The sequence below is a fragment of the Acomys russatus genome, chromosome 18 (assembly GCF_903995435.1).
Source record: "Acomys russatus chromosome 18, mAcoRus1.1, whole genome shotgun sequence".
NCBI lineage: Eukaryota > Metazoa > Chordata > Mammalia > Rodentia > Muridae > Acomys > Acomys russatus.
Genome location: NC_067154.1, coordinates 46,891 through 65,954, shown reverse-complemented (window position 1 = coordinate 65,954; position 19,064 = coordinate 46,891). Strand labels below are relative to the sequence as shown.

The window sequence follows — 19,064 nt, the reverse complement described above, 5'->3', positions numbered from 1 at the left end:
CCTCTGGGTCTGCTGCAGGACCTGTACCCTTGAGGAGAGTTTGGTTAGTAACATTTGCCATATGAAGGTCTCTAAGCTTAGGGAAGAGTAAGAAGACCTCCCAAATATAATTTGAAATGGGGTGAAAGTTTCTTGGTATGGGATGCACCTGGCCCTTGGGAGAGCAAAAATAGAAAGCTGTTCCAATTTTTTGGACTTAAAGACTTTTAAAATATATATATTTTTAAAAGATTTATTTCTTGTTTAGATAGTATTCTGCCTACATATAGACCTGCAGGCCAGAAGAGGGCACCAGATCTTATTATAGATGGCTGTGAACCACCATGTGGTTGCTGGGAATTGAACTTAGGACCTTTGGAAGAACAGCCAGTGTGCTTAATCCCTGAGCCATCTCTCCAGCCCCCTTAAGGACATGTTTAGATAAGTCTCCTTTAAGGACCTCTTTATCCTTTTTACTTGACCAGATCTCTGTGTCCTTTTGGTACCATGTAGTTTTCAATCAACATTTAAGACCTTTGTCAGATTTGGGGAAACTTTGGGCATAAAGATGGAACCACTGTCAGACCCCAGGGAGAGGGACAGCCCAAATCTAGGAATTAACTCTCAGATGTCTTTCTTGGTGACTACTGAGGCCATCTCTGTTAGGGTGTGATAGGTTTCAATCTATTCAGCAAGGTGTCTATGAAAATTAACAAGTGCTGGCCAGGCGGTGGTGGCACATACCTGTAATCCCAGCACTCGGGAGGCAGAGGCAGGCAGATTGGTGTGAGTTGGAGGCCAGCCTGGTCTACAATGCAACTCCAGGACAGCCAAGGCTACACAGAGAGACCCTGTCTCTAAAAAACAAAAAGAAAGAAAATTAACAAGTGCTTATGGACAAGAATTGTGGGCTTTAAAATTTTTGCTTTGAATTTTTGTTTGTTTGTTTGTTTGTTTGTTTTTTAGACAGAACTTCTCTGTGTAGCCTTGACTGTCTTGGACTCACTTTGTAGACCAGGCTGGCCTCAAACTCTACTCTTTGTGTTGAAGTCCCTCAGTTGAGAGCCTGGGGCTGTGTCCATGTTGTTTTGATTTCCTCAGTTGTGGGGATGAGATGAGAGATGTACCCAAGCTGAGCCCAGAGCACTTCTTTCTCTCTTGTAATTATCCCTAGGCCTAAACCTGGAAGCTTCTAGCTTCTGTACAATCTAATCTTCTGCAAACCTGAACCTTGAAGGCTTCAGCTTCCAACTTCTGTCTGCTAGCCTAGGTCTACGATGTTTCAGCCTCTGAGACTTGCTGCTGAATAAACTCATTCTTTCTAGCTCTTTCTGAACTCTTCACTGGCTCGTTCAACTCAGCTGTTCTGGCCCAAACTCCTCTCCAAGCTGACTGATTCAAACTGGCATCTTTCAGCTTCTAACTAAATTGATCTGCTTGGCGTCAAACTAACTCTGGCCATATGTTCTAATCTTCTGGCTCCTTTTCATTCTCTGGCTCATTCTGTGTTCATTTGTGTCGATCTTGTTCACTCTCCAACCTGTCTCTGTAAAACTGTCCCAGTAAAAACTGCCCCCCCACAAAAACACACACAAACACACAACAAAAAACCAAACCAAACCAAAACAACAGGGTGTGGTGGTGCAGCCTTTAATCCCAGAGGTTGGGATGCAGAGACAGGTGGATCTTTGTAACTTCGAGGCCACGTCAGTCTGCAAAGCGAGTCCAGGACAGCCAGGGCTACACAGAGAAAATGTCTCTTGTAAAACAAAGACAAAAAACAAACAAAAAAGAAATCTGCCTCACACACCACTACTTTTAAGGCTACTTCTTCTTCCTCCTCCTCCTCCTTCTTTCTTCTTCTCCTCCTCCTCCTCCTCCTCCTCCTCCTCCTCCTCCTCCTCCTTCTTCTTCTTCTTCTTCTTCTTCTTCTTCTTCTTCTTTCTCTCTCTCTCTCTCTCTCTCTCTCTCTCTCTCTCTCTCTCTCTCTCTCCACTGTTGTTAAATAGCCTCTCTTCCCTATGCTGTTGTCCTGAGAGTTGGGCTTATCCTATCTCTGATTCATTCTGTCAAATCTTTCTCTGATTCATCACTTTGTCTGCCCCTCAATTAGACATCACTTTCAGACATCGCTACTACTTCCTTCTACAAACCTTACCTTCATTGTTTGGGATTAAAGATGTGTACTAAAGGGAGTGTCTGCATTCCACCTGGATCACATAGACCTAGAATGTCTATAGATGTGATCCATTGCCAGAGTAGCCATGTTCTGGATTAAAATACTCTTCGGGCCCACATTGTCCTATCCAAGGCAATAATTGTGGCCCTCAGCATACCTGATTCCATCTTAAGCAAAACAACTCCCATCAATGTACAGTACCTCTTCTGCTTCTCATAGCGGGACATCTGTTAGGTCAGGTCTGACAAATTGGACAAATTGATTGTCGCTTCCAGACAATCGAGGAGGGGCTCTGCTGAGTTATTGTCTAATAGAAAACTAGCTGGGTTGATAGTTAAAGGGTTTTGTTTCTTTGTTTTTGGTTTTGTTTTGTTTTGTTTGTTTGTTGTGAGTTTCTCTGTGTATCTCTAGCTGTCCTGGACTCACTTTATAGACCAGCCTGGTCTTGAACTCACAGAGATCTGCCTGTCTCTGCCTCCCAAGTGCTGGGATTAAAGGTGCGCACCACCATGCTCACTGTGCCCGGCTGATAGCTGAAGTTTTAAAGAAGAGATTCAGGACTGCTTGAAAATGTGTTATGCAGGCGTTGGGTATCCCTCTCTAGGGTCTCCATCAGGAAGGCCTCTACAGAATGCTGGGTGATTAAGCACAGTTCCTGGCCACTCACATGGCTATAGCAGGAACTGCTTGGAAACAAGAGGCTGTACTCGCTAGGTTTTGTGTGTCAATTTGACATAGGCTAGAGTTATCAGAGAGAAAGGAGCCTCAGTTGAAGAAACTTAGTGATCAGTTGGAAAGGGCCCATCCCACTGTGGGTGGTACCACTCCTGGGCTGGTGGTCCTGGCTTCTATAAGGAAGCAGGCTGAACAAGCCATGAGGAGCAAGCCAGTAGGCAGGGTCCCTCCATGGTTTCTGCCTCAGCTCCTGCCTTCAGGTCTCTGTCCTGCTTGAGTTTCTGTGCTATGTAGTGAGAATTTTTGGTCTCTTCAAAAACACAGGTATGGGGCTGGAGAGATGGCTCGCAGTTAAGAGCACTGACTGCTCTTCCAGAGGTCCTGAGTTCAATTCCCAGCAACTACATGGTGGCTCACAACTGTCTATAATGTGATCTGATGCCCTCTTCTGGTCTGCAGGTATACAAGCAGGCAGAGCACGATACATAATAAATAAATACATTTTACCAAAAAACCCCATAGGTATGATATGTGAATATGTTTTTGTTTTAATCCCAGGTGTGGGATATGAGGTTGTTTTAGATTGACAACAGCAGTTGACTAGGGTTTGTCTCATGCCCTGGGAAACTAAAGATGATTTATGTCTAGAATTGGGGTGACTCTTCAGAAGATATATAAATTCCAGAGCCCTAAGAGGCATGGCATCTGATACCCCTGTGGCTCCAGCTACTATTGCTGGTTGCTTCTGTTTCTGGTTGCTGGTTGCTGGATTGCTGCTTAGAGATATCCTGATGATGAAGACCAAATGTGCCCCAAGGAACACAACACCCCTCATCAGCAGGAAGTGGTCTAACAATATCAACACCCCATACTCCCCTCTGTCCTTCTATTTCTCCTACATAGTTTTGGGGAAGGCAGTTGAAAAGGAGTGGTGTAGGGGGGCAGGAACAAGAACCCAATAAAGTATCCAAAGTCTGGCTACAAGTGGTGCCCAACATGGGGCACCCAGATATCTTGGGACTTTCCCAGACCCACCAGTAGTAAATCATGGCACAGATACTACATAAAGTCTAAAGATTAGGCTTTTAGCTTGGGAAAACTCTCAGCTAGCTTCTCTAACCCTCTAACCCTAATCTGACTGCTACCACTACAAAGCCAGCACATGGCTATGTCTCTGCTCTTCTGTGATCTGTGTCTGTTCCCCTCTGTGACTGCTTTCTCAAATCCCCTGCATTTTCCTTCTTTTCCCAGCATCCCTCTCTCTCTTGGAAGTTCTGCACTCCACTTCCTGATCCAGGTACTGACTGTGAGATCTTTATTTTAACCAATCAGCAGTAAGACAACATTCGAACATCTTTTAGATTGCCTCTAGACGAATGAGGAAGGAAAAACATTTACAAAATAGTAAAACTGGTGATGAGCCATAGAAATTACAATACCAAAATCTTGCTAATACTTAGCTCTCTGCCTGTACAGCATTAACAGTTGAAAATACAGACACACACCTTAATACAAAGGAAAAACCCACTTTCCCCAACAGTCCTGACTTCTTTCGATAATGAACAGCAATACGGAAGTGTAAGCCAAGTAAACCCTTTTCTCCCCAACTTGCTTATTGGTCATGGTAGTTCACTGCAGCAACAGAAATCCCTAACTAAGACACCAGCCAACCTACGAAAACAGCATCAAGTCTTGGATGGTTAGACCGCTGGCCTCTTGTAGGGCCTCAGTATCTGGGAAAGGGCCCCTTTTGCTTATATACAAATAGAAGATCTTAGAGACATCCAGGAGGGCTAGAGCTGGTGCAGTGATGAGAACCTTCTTCAAGGCCTTGAAAGCTTTCTGCTTGGAGTCAGTCTGTTGTAGCGGCTAAGTGCTACCAAGGGAGTACATAATGGCTTAGCTAGCTCCATAAACCCAGATATCCATAAGCAGCAACCAATGGCCTCTGAAGTCCTGTTCCTTTGTGTTAGGCATGTGAATCCATAAGATCTCTGAGATTTGGCTATGGGACACCGTTTGTCTATCTCCTTCCAAGTTGTACCCCAGGGAGGTGACACAGGGTACACACAATTGGTCCTTCTGGGAAAAGATCCAATTTCCTAGGATTTGTAGTGCCTCTAACAGGCCCTCCGTGGCTTTCTTATATTTCGCCTCTGTTTCTGAAGCTGTGAGGATGTCAGCCGCATACTGTAACAAGGGACTCTCCAGAAACCTTTGCCAAAAGTCACAAGGTCAGCACCCAAGGCCTAGTGAAAGAGGTTGGGAGAGTTTTTGAGCCCTTAGGGCAACCTAGTCCAAGTCAACAGGTCTGTAAATCCTTCCCTGGGATCTGTTTATTCACAGGTGAAAATGGGTTGGCAAAAGAAGACATCTTTGTTGTTGTTGTTTGCTTGTTTGTTTTTTCAAGATAGGGTCTCTCTGTTAGCCTTGGTGGTCCTGGACTTGCTGTGTAGACCAGGCTAGCCTTGAACTCACAGCAATCCACCTGCCTCTGCCTCCCAAGTGCTGAAAAAGACATAATTTTTTAAAAAAGATTTATTTATTTATAATTTATACAGTATTCTGCCCAAATGTGCACCTGTACACCAGAAGAAGGCACCAGATCTCATTGTAGATGTTGTGAGCCACCATGTGGTTGCTGGGAATTGAACCCAGGGCCTGTGAATGAACAGCCAGTGCTCTTAACCTCTGAGCCATCTTCCCAGCCCAGAAGACATCGTTTAAGACCAAAACTATGTATCCTTCCTTCTCTGGTGGCTGGAGATTTGAGGGTATAGTGTTAGGAACCGTGGAATGAATGGTCTCCACCCTTTTGTTGACCTCTCTGAGATCCTGCACTGGGATGTAGTTCTGAATGCCTGGTTTTTGGACCATGATCAGGGGAGGTATTCCGAGGGGAATGTTAGGGAATGAGGACCCCTGCTTCCTATAGCCTGTTCATGTGTTTAGCAATCCCCTACCTAGCTTCCTGGACCATAGATATTGTTTGACCAGTGACTGAATAGCACTCCGTAGATGGCCAAACTTGGTGGGTTATTCTCGGCCCAGACCGTTGTGAATTCTGCATTTGTCTCGAAGTTTGAGCATCATTTTCAGGTGCTGGACTTGGTTAGAAGAGGTGTCCTTCCAACACGGAGCAGGTCACAAGAATATGGGTTAGGAGTTGAGTAGAACTCAAAGCAAAATGAGTAGTAGCCTCCCCAAAGGCTTTTCCTGTCGCATTTGTGGTAAATCTCTCCTAAGATGGGACAGAGGCAGTCTTTCATGAATAAGAAAGAGTGGATCAGCTAGAGGTGGTGATGCACACCTTTAATCCAGGCACTTGGGAGCCAGAGGCAGGAGGCTCTCTTTGAGTTTGAGGCCACCTTGGTCTATAGAGCAAGTTCAGGACAGCTAAGGAAGGCTACACAGAGAAACCCTGTCTTGAAAAAAAATAGGAGGAGTGTATCATCAAGTCCACTGTCAGAAAGTCTCCAAGGAAAAAATTTAGTCTATCTGGTTGAGTTGGCAGTGGTCCTAGAAGCTCTGTCAGGATTGAGTGGGCCACTCTTGTGTCAGTCAGAAATTTAACAGACTTGCCTCCTACCTTTAATGTTGCCCTGGGCTCCTTAGAGCTGAGTGGAATAGAACCCTGGCCTTGTTAGTTCTCACCCAAATGAAGGTTAGGAGCCAGGCATGGTGGCCCACACCTTTAATCTCAGCACTGGAGAGGCAGAGGCAGGTGGATCTCTGTGAGTTTGTGGCCAGCCTGGTCTACAGGGCAAGCCCAGGTGTAGGTCAGCCAAGGCCACACAGAGAAACTGTTTGGGAGGCTCAGGTTCTAGGGCTGGAAGACAGAGGCCTTCTTCTGGGCCAGGCATTGTGGCCAAGCAAGTACTACTGGGCCGAAAGGTGGTGGTTGTACTCTGCAATGGCATCAACATTTCTAGAACTTTCTACAGAAACAAGTTAAAGTATTTGGCCTTTCTCCAGAAGCGGATGAACACCAAGCCCTCTTCAGACCCTTACCACTTCCCAGCCTCGAGCCACATTTTTTTGGCTGTCTCACAGACCAAGAGAGGCCAGGCTGCCCTGGAACGCCTCAAGGTGTTTGATGGGATCCCTTTATCCTATGACAAGAAAAAGTGGGTGGTGATTCCTGCTGCCCTCAAGGTCATGTGGCTGAGACCTGCTGGAAAGTTTGCTTATGGGGGTCCTATGGCTTGTGAGTGTGGGTGGAAGTGCCAAGTAGAGATAGCAGAAAAGAATGGGAAGCAGAAAATCAACAAGTTCACAGAGGTCCTCAAGACCAACGGACCCCTGATGTGATCCCAACACAGACTGTGTCTCGTGCCTGCCTGGCTTGCACTTCCTCCACCACCAAATAATTAAAATCCACATCTCAGGGTCACAGTGACAGGTGGTAAGACACAGCTGCAGGGAAACTTAAGCACAGCTGCAGGAAAGTTCCCCCAGCCTGAGTCACGTGACCACACTCCTTTCTGCTCCAGAGATAAGAAGGCCAGATCAAAGGGCCTTGCCTGGCCTCACTTGTGCTTTGTGGAGGTGAACAAAGAAGATCAAAAGAAAGTTGGAGCCGAGGTGCCCGATACCTTAGGACACTAGATCCCCTTATGTATCTTGTTTTTATTTGTTTGTTTGTTTGTTTGTTTTTTCAAGACAGGCTCTCTCTGTGTAGCCTTGGTTGTCCTGGACTTGCTTTGTAGACCAGGCTGGCCTTGAACTCACAATGATCCGCCTGCCTCTGCATCCTAGTGCTGGGATTAAAGGAGTGCACCACCATGCCTGGTTGAAGTACTTTATTATTATTATTATTATTTTTATTGTATGTACATTGGTGGGTTTTTATTTTGTTGTTGTTGCTGTTTTTGGAGGGTGCTGTATCCCTAGAACTGGAGTTACAGACGGTTGTGAACTGCCATGTGGGTACTGAGATTTGAACCCAGGTCCTCTGGAAGAGCAGTCAGTGCTCATAACCTCTGAGCCATTTCTCCAGCCCTGTCCTTGAAGTACTTTAACATACACTTTAACAGGGTCTTAGATCCGTTCACTCCCTTCCTATCACGGCTCCCTTTCCTCCAGTAAACAAAATTGACAAAAATACATAAGAGAGGCACAGACCAGACAGGCAGCAATGAGCACAACCACGGATGGCAGCAGCACAGACTTAAACCAGGGGATCCACGTGCATCCCAGACACTAGAAATGCATCCAGCCTTTCCTGAGTGTCTTGCCTGAAAGATGCCATGAACAGACTCACCTCCTATGATGGTTTGAATAGGAATGGCCCCATAGACTCATGTGTTTGAACGCTTGTCCATGGGCAGTAGGCACACTATTAGGAGGTGTGGCCTTGTTGGAATAGGAAGTGTGACACTGTGAGAACTGGCTTTGAAGTCACCTATGCTCAAGCTATGCCCAGTAAATCACACAGTCCCCTTGTGCTGCATCCAGATCAAGATGTAAAACTGTCAACTCTTCTTCCAGCACCATGTCTTCTCTTCTCCCCAGCCTCCTTCTCTCTCACCCCTCCCCTATTCCTCAATAAAGGGGAGCTCCCTTTCCCATGTACCCCATCTCCCCAAGCCTCATCAGGACTGAGCATGTCCTCTTCCCCTGTGGTCTGGTGAGGCACTGTCCCCAGAGGGAGGTGACCAAAAAGCTGGGAACAAAATCCATGTCAGAGACAGCAAATGTTTTTCTTTATAAGGGTTGACTTGGTCATGGTGTCTCCTCACAGCAATAAAACCCTAATTATGACAATGGGACATGCCTTTAATTCTAGCACTTAGAAGACATAGGAGTAAGATCTCTCTGAGTTCAAGGCCAGTTTGATCTATGTAATGAGTTCCAGAACAACCAGGGCTACATAGTGAGAACCTGTCACAAAAAAATTAATAAACAAACAAACAAAAAAGTAATAATAATGTATTTGTTGTTTTAATGTCCTTATTTGAGATGCATTTTGGAAGACATACGTTAGCTCTGAGTAGGTAGTTTAGGTTTTATCAGTAGTATAATTTTTTGGGCTCAGCAGGAGTGACAAAGCAGGTCATAGTGTCTGTGGCTTCTTTCTCTTCTCATACCCCTTTTCATCTTAACATTATGTTGCAGCCAGGCGGTGGTGGTGCACGCCTTTGATCCTAATACTTGGGAGGCAGAGGCAGGTGGATCTGTGAGTTTGAGGTCAGCCTGGTCTACATAGCGTAGGCTCCAGGACAGCCAGGGCTACACAGAGAAACCTGCCTCAAAAATCCAAACAATAAAAACAACAACAACAACAACAGCCTGTTGCATTTTCTCCTCTAAAATGTTATCCCGTATTATGAAGAGTGTATGAAGGTTGGAGATCCATTTTCTAAGGCTTTATCAAGCAGGATCAGATCATAGAGCCTGCCTATGAGCCATCAAGTCTCTAGCAGCCAGGGGCCAGGGATAGCTCAGTTGGTAGAGTGCCTGTCTAGTATACATGGAGCCCTGAGTCTGATCCCTAGCACCCCATAGCTGGCTGTAGTGGCACTCACCTGTAGCCCTTGTACTTAAGGGGACAGGTTGGATGACCCCGGTAACTCAAGGTCATCTTCAGCTATAGTTAGAAGGCAAACCTGGGATACATGAGGCCCTGGCTCAAAACAGAACAGTCTGTACCTGCCGAAGCCAAAAGGGACACCAGGGCACCCAGATTTGATAGTAATTTGGAAACAAAACAAAACAAAAACCAGACAAGACCTTCTGACCTGAGACGTCAAGCTGTATAAACAAATAAATCACTGTAGGATCTCATCATAGACTTTCCATCAAAAGTTCATTTGAGGTAGGGAGATCTTAGATTGCATTTATTTATTTATTTTTGGTTTTTCAAGACAGGGTTTCTTTGTAGCCCTGGCTGTCCTGGACTCACTTTGTAGACCAGGCTGGCCTCAAACTCACAGCGATCCACCTGCCTCTGCCTCCCAAGTGCTGGGATTAAAGGCGTGCACCACCACGCCCGACTTATTTGTTTACTTTTAAGGATTTATTTATTTATTATTTATGCAGTGGTCTGCCTGTAGGCCAGAAGAGGACACCAGATCTCATTATAGATGGTTATAAGCCACCATGTGGTTTCTGGGAATTGAACTCAGGACCTTTGGAAAAGCAGACAGTGCTATTAATGCCTGGCCATCTCTCCAGCCCTGATTGCATTTATATTTTGTTCATTTATTTTGTATGTGTTCATGTGGGTACAGGTGTGCATGCATACATGAATGTAGATGTATGAACTGACCTGCCTCTGCTTCACAAGTGCTGGATTAAAGGCCTTCACCACCACCACACTCAGCCCACTTTGTTTTGTAAAACAGATTTTCCGATTGACCTGGATCTCATAGATGAAGCTAGGCTGTCTGAATAGTGAGTCCCCGGAACCTCTGTGTCTATGCTGTACCCTACCCCCAGTATTTAGGTATATGGATCTGCTACCACTTCCAGCTCTTTTTTCTTTTTCATCTTTCTTTCTTTCTTTGTGTGTTTTGTTTTTGTTTTGTTTTGTTTTGTTTTGAGATAGGGTTTCTCTGAGTACCCTTAGCTGTCCTGGACTCGCTTTGTAGACCAGGCTGGCCTCGAACTCACAACAATCCACCTGCCTCTGCCTCCCGAGTACTGGGTTTAAAGGCATTCACCACGACGCCTGGCTTTTTTGTTGTTGTTGTTTTGAGACAGGTTTTTCTCTGTGTACCCTTGGCTGTCCTGGACCACTCTTTATAGACTAGGCTGGCCTGGAACTCTCAGAGATCCACCTGCCACTGCCTCCCAAGTGCTGGGATTACAGGTATATGCCACCATGCCCCACCTGAGTGGCTTATTTTTTTTTTAAAGATTTATTTATTTATTATTATGTATACAGAGTTCTGCCTGCATATACATCAGCAGGTCAGAAGAGGGCATCAGATCACATTACAGATGGTTGTGAACCACCATGTGGCTGCTGGAAATTGAACTCAGGACCTCTGGAAGGGCAGGCGGCACCCTTAACCACTGAGCCATCTCTCCAGCCCCTGAGTGGCTTATTAAGTCATCAAAAAAAAATTGAATTTTCTCAAAATACCTTTTCTGTATCAATACTGATTACTATGTATCTATCTTCTGTTAATGTAGCATACTACACTTTCTGTTGCCTTGGCTGTCTTGGAACAGTTAGTTGGCCTTAAACTCATAGAGATCCTCTGCTTCCATCTCTCAAGTGCTGTGACAAAATGCATGTGTCACAATACTCAGCTCATGCTCATTTTCATACTCTGAACCCTCCTTCCATTCCAAAAATAACTGCCACATTAAAAAAAATATTTTAGACTTGCTTTATTTTATGTGCATGGCTGTTTTTCCTGTGCGTACATGTTTGTCTGGTGCCCACAGAGGCCAGAAAAGGGCATTGGGTCTTCTGGGACTAGGGTTTGTGAGCCACTGTGTGGGTGCTGGGAACAAAACCCAGGTCTTCTACAAGAACAAGTCATTTTAACCTCTGAACCATCTTTCCAGGCCCAGTGTCACAACCCTGTATAGTGCACAGTCCTTTAAGGATGCAGTTGAGATGGCACCAACCACATATCAGGGGAAGATGCTCTAGAGAGAACTTATGTGCCATGGCTAAAGACATTAGAAGAAGATGTGATGGAGGCAAAGGGGACCCAGGAGACTCAAAGACATAGGAAAATTTATTGATACTGAGCCTGAGAGTGCTGCTTCTGCCTGCTCAGTCTTCACCTTGAGGGTGGGGGGCCCTCTTCCTAAATACCAATAAAGAGCCTTGAGTTAAAAAAAAAAAAGCTTAAATTTTGGTTTGTAGTACTTGGTTAAACATTTTTGTATCAGTATTCATCAGGAATATTGTTCCATAGTTTTTTCTTATGATGCTATCTTTGTCTAATATCCAAATATTGCTGGCTTCAAAGTGGAGAAGTGTTTCTTCCTTTTCAACGTTTCCAAGAGTTTGTAGAGTACTGATGTTTGTAGTGGCATTTTGGTTTTGTTTTGTTTTGTTTTGTTTTGCTTGGTTTTGGTTTTGGTTTTGGTTTTTCAAGACAGGGTTTCTTTGTAGAGCAGGCTGGCCTTGAACTCAACAGAGATCTGCCTGCCTCTGCCTACTGAGTGCTGGGATTAAAGGCGTGCATCACCATGCTTGGCTGGATTTTTGGTTACTTTAAAATACATAGAAACATTATAAGAATATGTTTAAATTTTAATCCCAGATGTTGAAATTTGGGGCTGCTTCACGTCAGCTGACTATGATAGGCCTCATGTTCTCACAGAGACATAATTTTCCCACATTTTGCTAACACTAGATTTTAAAAGATTTCTTCTTTCTTTGAGACTTATTGATAGGCTTCTAATCCATTTGTGTGGGATATCTATTTTGATGAAGAAAAATTTTTATGATATCTTTTTTATAGGAAACCTTTTATTAAGCAGAAACATAAGTTTAAACTTGTGTGTTACATCCCAAAGGTTAAGAAAAATGTTTGTGGTTGTCAATTATGTATTCATGCAGCTAAAGCCGTTCATCAAACCTTAGGCTAATACATGATTATTTCAAGATTAAAGTAACCCAACTCTAGTAACCATAAGGTACATTAGTGACCTTTTACTAGTATATATATATATATATTAAGATGTATTTATTTATAATATATACAGCATTCTGCCTACATGTATGCCTGTATACCAGAACAGGGCACCAGATCTCATTATAGATGGTCATGAGTCACCATGTGGTTGCTGGGGATTGAACTCAGGACCTCTGGAAGAGCAGCCAGTGCTCTTAACTGCCGAGCCATCTCTCCAGCCCCCTTTTCTAGTATATTTTAATAATATATTACTTTTTATTTACTTACCAAATTAAATGTATAAATTAAATTTCTCTTTCTTTTTTCTTTTTTTAAAAGATTTACTTATTTATTACTTATGCAGTGATCTGCTTGCATGTACACTTGCACATAAGAAGGCACCAGATCTCATTATAGATGGTTGTGAGCCACCATGTGTTTGCTGAGAATTGAATTCAGGACCTCTGGAAGAGCAGACAGTGCTCTTAACCACTGAGTCATTTCTCCAGCCCTTCTTTTGGTTTTTCCTTTTTTTTTAAAAATTATTCATTTATTATATATAAGTACTTTATCTGCAGAAGAGCTTATTAGATCACACATTATAGTCAGTTTTGAGCCACCCTGTGGTTGCTCGGAATTGAACTCAGGACTCTGGAAGAACAGGCCATGCTCTTAACCACCGAGTTATCTCTCCAGCCTCTTCTTTTGGTTTTTCAAGAAAGGGTTTCTCTGTGTAAATAGCCTTGGCTATCCTAGAGTTACTTTGTAGACCAGGCTGGCCTGGACTCACTTTGTAGATCAGGCTGGCCTGGACTCACTTTGTAAACTAGGCTGGCCTCGAATTCAGAGATCCACCTGCCTCTGCCCCTCTAGTGCTGGGATTAAAGGCATGTCCCACCAATTTCTAAAAATTGGCAGGCAATATGGCTCAATGGGCAAAAGTGCTTGGCGCCAAGCTTGATGACCTGAATTCAACCCAGGAACCCACATTGATGGAAAGAACGAACCACTTCCTACAAGTTGTCCTCTGACCCCCATAAACACACTGTGGCAATTGTGTCCTCCTCCATACATAACATGGATAAACAAACATAATAGAAGTTGGGCTGGACATGGTGGTGCATGCCTTTAATCACAGTACTTTGAGTTCAAGGCCAGCCTGGTGTACACAGCAAAGTCCAGGAGTTAGACTTACCTAGGATAACCTGTCTTACAAAAACAACGAAGCTTGAATCGTTAATGGTAGACATGTGGTGTGCTGTGATTGCTCATAAGCAAGCATAAATTACAAAATAAGGTTTTCTGGTCTGCTGCTTCTGTTTTCTCAAACACGATGTGACCTGTAAGAGACAAATCTTTCATCAATCAGTAAACACATGTACAAAGGCATTTTGTTCTGATTTTTAGACACAGCTCTCAAACCTGCAATCTTCTCTCAGGATTGTAGGCATGTTCTGCCACGCCTCGGTGGGTGTGGGGTGTGTGTGCTATTTAAAAGAAGTTTTAAAGCCAGGCATCATGGCACATGCCTTTAATCCCAGCACCCCGGAGGAAGAGGCAAATGGATCTCTGTGAGTTTGAGTCCAGTCTGATCTACAAAGCTAGTCCAGGAGAGCCAACGCTATGCAGAGAAACCCTGTGTTGAAAAACCAAAAACCAAACCAAACCAAACCATACCAAACCAAAAAGCTGTTAAGGAATACATAAACTTGCAGGATTTGGTGGTACACACCTTTAATCTCAGCATTCAGGAGGGAGGCAGAGGCAGACAGATCTGTTAGTTTGAAGCCAGCCTGGCCTACAAAGAGAGTTTTAGGACAGTCAGGCTACACAGAGAAACCCTGTCTCAAAAAACAAAACTAAACTAAAAATAAAACAAAAAAATAAATAAAACCTTTACAAATCAAGTATTTGAATTTAAAAACAAACAAAAAAATCAGAAAAAAAAAATAACCCAGTGATATTAAAATCCTGTCTAAGAGGCCTGGTGGAGGTGTACACACCTTTCATCCCAGTATTTGAGAGGCAGAGGGAGGCAGATCTCTGAAATCTAGGGCAGATTGGTCTATATATTGTTCCGGACAACCAGGGCTACACAGAAAAACCATGTTGTTGTGGAAGTTTTGGTTTATGGTATGTAAACATGTTTCTCTTTTAACAAACCAAGGTGTGGGCTATGGGGGCTGCTCCAGTTTGTCCACAGCTGATAACTGCATGGGGGAGCGGGCTCTTTGCCAGTTGGTATAAATATGAAAGTCGAGAGAGAGAGAGAGAGAGAGAGAGAGAGAGAGAGAGAGAGAGAGAGAGAGAGAGAGAGAGAGGTGGTGGGGCGGACAGAGGCCTGTGAGACTGCGTTTGCTGTTGCTAGCTGAACATCCTGACCAGGGAGACTGGACTTGCCCCAAGGAACCTGACAACCCTAAATAGCAGGAAGTAGCCAAAGAGAACCACACCCCCTGATTATTATACAGAATAAATATTGGTTCTGTCCCCGACCTGACTAAGGGAATATGTCTCTTCTTGTTTCTCTGCTGCACTGACTAGCTAGACTTCAGGCTTCAGTCTGGTGGTCCTGGCTCTGCCTCCCATCTTGCCACAGGGATGCAGGGATGGCAGATGTGTGCCGCTCCATGGGACTTTAGATGTGGCTTCCAAAGGTTGAATTTGAGTCATGTGACTTGCATGGGTAGTGCTTTTACTCCTTCAAAGGCCTCTTTAACAATCCACAGCTGGGGCTTTGCAGACGCCGCCATCCCTTCTCCCTGCTTGCTGCAGCCATGGTCAATCCTGTCGTGTTCTTCGACATCGCGGTTGGTGGCGAGCTCTTGGGCCGCGTCTCCTTCGAGCTCTTTGCAGACAGAGTTCCAAAGACAGCAGAAAACTTCCGTGCTCTGAGCACTGGAGAAAAAGGATTTGGATATAAGGGTTCCTGCTTTCACAGAATTATTCCAGGATTCATGTGCCAGGGTGGTGACTTCACACCCCATAATGGCACTGGTGGCAGGTTCATCTATGGGGAGAAATTTGAGGGTGAGAACTTCATCCTGAAGCATACAGGTCCTGGCATCTTGTCCATGGCAAATGCTGGACCAAACACAAACGGTTCCCAGTTTTTTATCTGCACTGCCAAGACTGAGTGGCTGGATGGCAAGCACATGGTCTTTGGGAAGGTGAAGGAAGGCATGAACATCGTGGAAGCCATGGAGTGCTTTGGGTCCAGGAATGGCAAGATCAGCAAGATGATCACCATTTCCGACTGTGGACAAATTTAATTCTTTTGACTTGCGGGCATCTTACCCATCAAACCATTCCTTCTGTAGCTCAGGAGAGCACCCCCCCCCATCTGCTCCTAGTACCCTGTAATCTCTGTTCTCACTGAAGTTCTTTGGGTTCCATATTATCCTCATTCCCCTCCAAGTTTAGCTGGATTGCAGAGTTAACTTTATGAGATTATGAATAAAAAGTAAACAGGAAAAAAAAAAAAAAACACCCAATCCACAGTTGTGCCGGGCTTGATGGCACATGCCTTTAATCCCAGAACTCGGGAGGCAGAGGCAGGTCTACTGGTGTGAGTTCAAGGCCAGCCTGGTCTACAAAGTGAGTCCAGGACGTCCAAGGCTACACAGAAAAACTGTCTCAAAGGAAAAAAAAAAAAACCTCAAACAAACAAAAACCAAAAATAATCCACCAAGGCATCTCACCAAGCCTGGTAGCCTTCGTTCCATCCCCAGGGTCCACACGGCAGATACATGCACTCACACATATGTATACATGCACACCAGATAAATATGTATAATTTTTATTTTTTATTTTTTGGTTTTTCAAGACAAGGTTTCTCTGTGTAGTGACACTCTTAACCACTGAGCAATCTCTCTAGCCCCTCTGTAATTTTAAATTTATGTTTTAAAAATCCACAAATGAGTTTGTATGTTTTTAAAAAATAAAATCTCAATTGTTTATTTTTACCAATAAAGACTTGAGAGCCAAATGCTGGGGCGAAAGAAAGCCCAAACATTCAAATATGTCAGTCTATATGGGCCATTTTTTTCTTTTCTTTTTTAAAATTCTTTTTAATTGTATACGAGGGATTTATCTGCAGAGGAGAGCATCAGATCAAATTATAGATTGTTGTGAGCCACCATGTGATTTGTGGGAATTTTTACTCAGGACCTCTGGAAGAGCAGAGGTTTTAACCACTGAGCCATCACTCCAGCCTCCCCCCTTTTTTTTTTTCAACACAGAGTTTCTCTGTGTAGCCTTGGCTGTCCTACACTCCCTTTGTAGACCAGGCAGGCCTTGAATTCACTGCGATCGTTTCTTTTTGTTGCTTCCTAACTGTAATGTTGGTACTGATATGAATCCCAGCTGGTATGGATTAGCTATAGTTTTAGCCATGATTTTTATTTACAAACAAATGGATTGAAAGTGTGTATGTAAATGGGTGTGGTGGTGCACACCTTTAAGCCCAGCACTTGGAAGGCAGAGGCAGGTGGATCCCTGTGATTTGGAGGCCGGCCTGGTCTACAGAGTGAGTCAAGAACAGCCAGGGCTACACAGAGAAACCCTGTCTTAAAAAAAAACAAAATAAAAACCAAAAACATAAACCTCACAAAATAAATAAGTAAATGAATAAAATGAACAAAAGCCCAAAACTGAAAGGCACACCTGGGAGGAATCTCTGCTACATTTCAACTGGGAAGATCCACTTCTAATCCAGATCTGTTTGTTGGTTTGTTGTTTTTGTTTTTTGAGACAATGTTTCTCTGTGTAGCTCTAGCTGTCCTAGAGCTCACTCTGTAGCCCAGGCTGGCCTCCAATTTACAGAGATTCCTCTGTCTCTATCTCCTGAGTGTGGGATTAAAGGGTGTGCCACTCACCTGGCCTAATCCACGTCTGTGAGGTAGGAAGGCACACCTTTAATCCAATCTGCTGGAAGCCAATGTAAGGAGGGGGAAGAAGGCAGCACTTGCTCATTTCCTGTTGCCTCCATAGCCAGTCCATTCCTTCACTGGCACTGGAGCTAGCCTTTTCAGGAGTCCAGTGTCTACTGAGGACAGCTGAAAGATCCAGCCTTTGGCAGTAAAGAACTTTTGTTTCCTGGGCAGCCATTTCTGGATTAGTTGGACCACAGCCCGTAAGTAATTTTAATAGATCCCCTATAAACTCCCCTTTAAAATTCTATAAACTGCTACTCTAGAGGACTCTGAATAATACAGCAGGCATAGTTCTATGGAGTTATCAAAAGAGTAATTAAGGCTTGCTATGGAGCCCTGCAGTTCAATATCAGAAAAGACTGAGCTCTCATGGGACATTGTTTAAGGTAGGAAGGCTGTGCTGATATGGGGCCATATTCTTTTTGTTGGGTGGGGTACCATATTCTAACTCCTTCACAGGGGCTTCGTACAGCTGCTGGGCCTGTAGATGGGCAGACCTCACAGACTCCTGAGGGCACATCAGGAGGTGAAGGCCATCCTATGCTTCTGAGGTTTTCTTTCTTTCTTTCTTTTTGTTTTTTGTTCTTTTTGGTCTGTTTGGATGGTTGGTTGGTTTTTTTGTTTTCCAAGACAGGGTTTCTCTGCCTAGCCTTGCCTATCCTAGACTCACTTTGTAGACCAGGCTGGCCTTGAACTCACAGTGATCCTCCTGCCTCTGCCTCCCTAGTGCTGGGATTACAGGCGATCTAGGCAGGAAGCCAGAAGTTCATGCCCATCCTTGTTTTCAAAGCGGGTTTCAGGATAGCTGCAGATACACGAGACACTGTCAAAACAGACCGAAACCAAGAAAACCCAGCGACAAGGTTTCCACACCCTTGAGATTAGTGACCTGTCTCCTCATTCTCAGTAGTGGTCCCTGTTGCCCTAAGTATCCTGTGGTGTGGGTTGTGGTGGCGCTGCCGTTAATCCCATCACTGGAAGGCAGAGGCAGGACGATTACTATGAGTTCAAGGCTAGCCTGCAAAGAGAGTCTCAGGACAGCCAGGGCCACATAGAGAAATCCTGTCTTGAAAAATCAAAAAAAAAAAAAAAAAAAAGAAACAAGCAAACAAACAAACAAACAAACAAACAAAAAAACCAGCTAGGCGAGGTAGGGCACACCTTTAATCCCAGCACCATAGAGGTAGATCGCTGGGATTTGGAAGCCACACTGGTATACAAAGTGAGTCCAGCATAGTTGGGACTGTTATAGAATGGAATCCTGTCTTGGAAAAAAAATCAGCCATGCTGTGGCAGAGCAGGCCTTTAATCCCAGGACTCAGGAGGTAGAAACAGGTGGGTCGCAGAGAAATGCTGTCTCGAAAAACCAACAACCAACCAACCAACCAACAACAAACCATTGTGCCCTTGCAGCTGTGTGCTTCTGAGGGACAGAGAAACGTGCAGGACGCAGGGGTTCGGGCTGCAGCAGTGCTCAGACAACAGGAGAGACAGTAGGGTTTGAGGCCTGGGCCAGAGCTCACATATCCATTGTGGCCTTCACCATAGCTGTCCCCACTGCACCACCACTCCTGCCTCTCCCACAGGCCGTGCTCTCCTGTTCTCCTGTCTCCTCCTCTGCTTCCCTTTTCTCTTTGTGCCTCTTGGAGAAGAACTTCCCAGGCTCCACTTTCCCAATTATTATGGCTTAGGTACAGTTTTTGAGATGTTTTG

General features: G+C 44.4%; 1 protein-coding gene and 1 pseudogene across 1 annotated transcript; both read left to right on the top strand.

The window, feature by feature from the left end:
- Window positions 1-4,391: 4,391 nt before the first annotated feature.
- On the top strand, window positions 4,392-7,144 carry LOC127201961 (60S ribosomal protein L13a-like; annotated as a pseudogene).
- Window positions 7,145-15,185: 8,041 nt separating this feature from the next.
- LOC127202354 (peptidyl-prolyl cis-trans isomerase A-like) lies at window positions 15,186-15,884 on the top strand. Its single transcript, XM_051161032.1, has one exon. It carries the CDS (start codon window positions 15,195-15,197, stop codon window positions 15,687-15,689), a length of 495 nt encoding a protein of 164 aa, XP_051016989.1. The 5' UTR covers window positions 15,186-15,194; the 3' UTR covers window positions 15,690-15,884.
- The last annotated feature ends 3,180 nt before the right edge of the window (window positions 15,885-19,064 follow it).

Coding starts and splice junctions, on each gene's coding strand:
- LOC127202354 (XM_051161032.1), top strand. CDS start 15,195: ATGGTCAATCCTGTCGTGTTCTTCGACATCGCGGTTGGTGGCGAGCTC.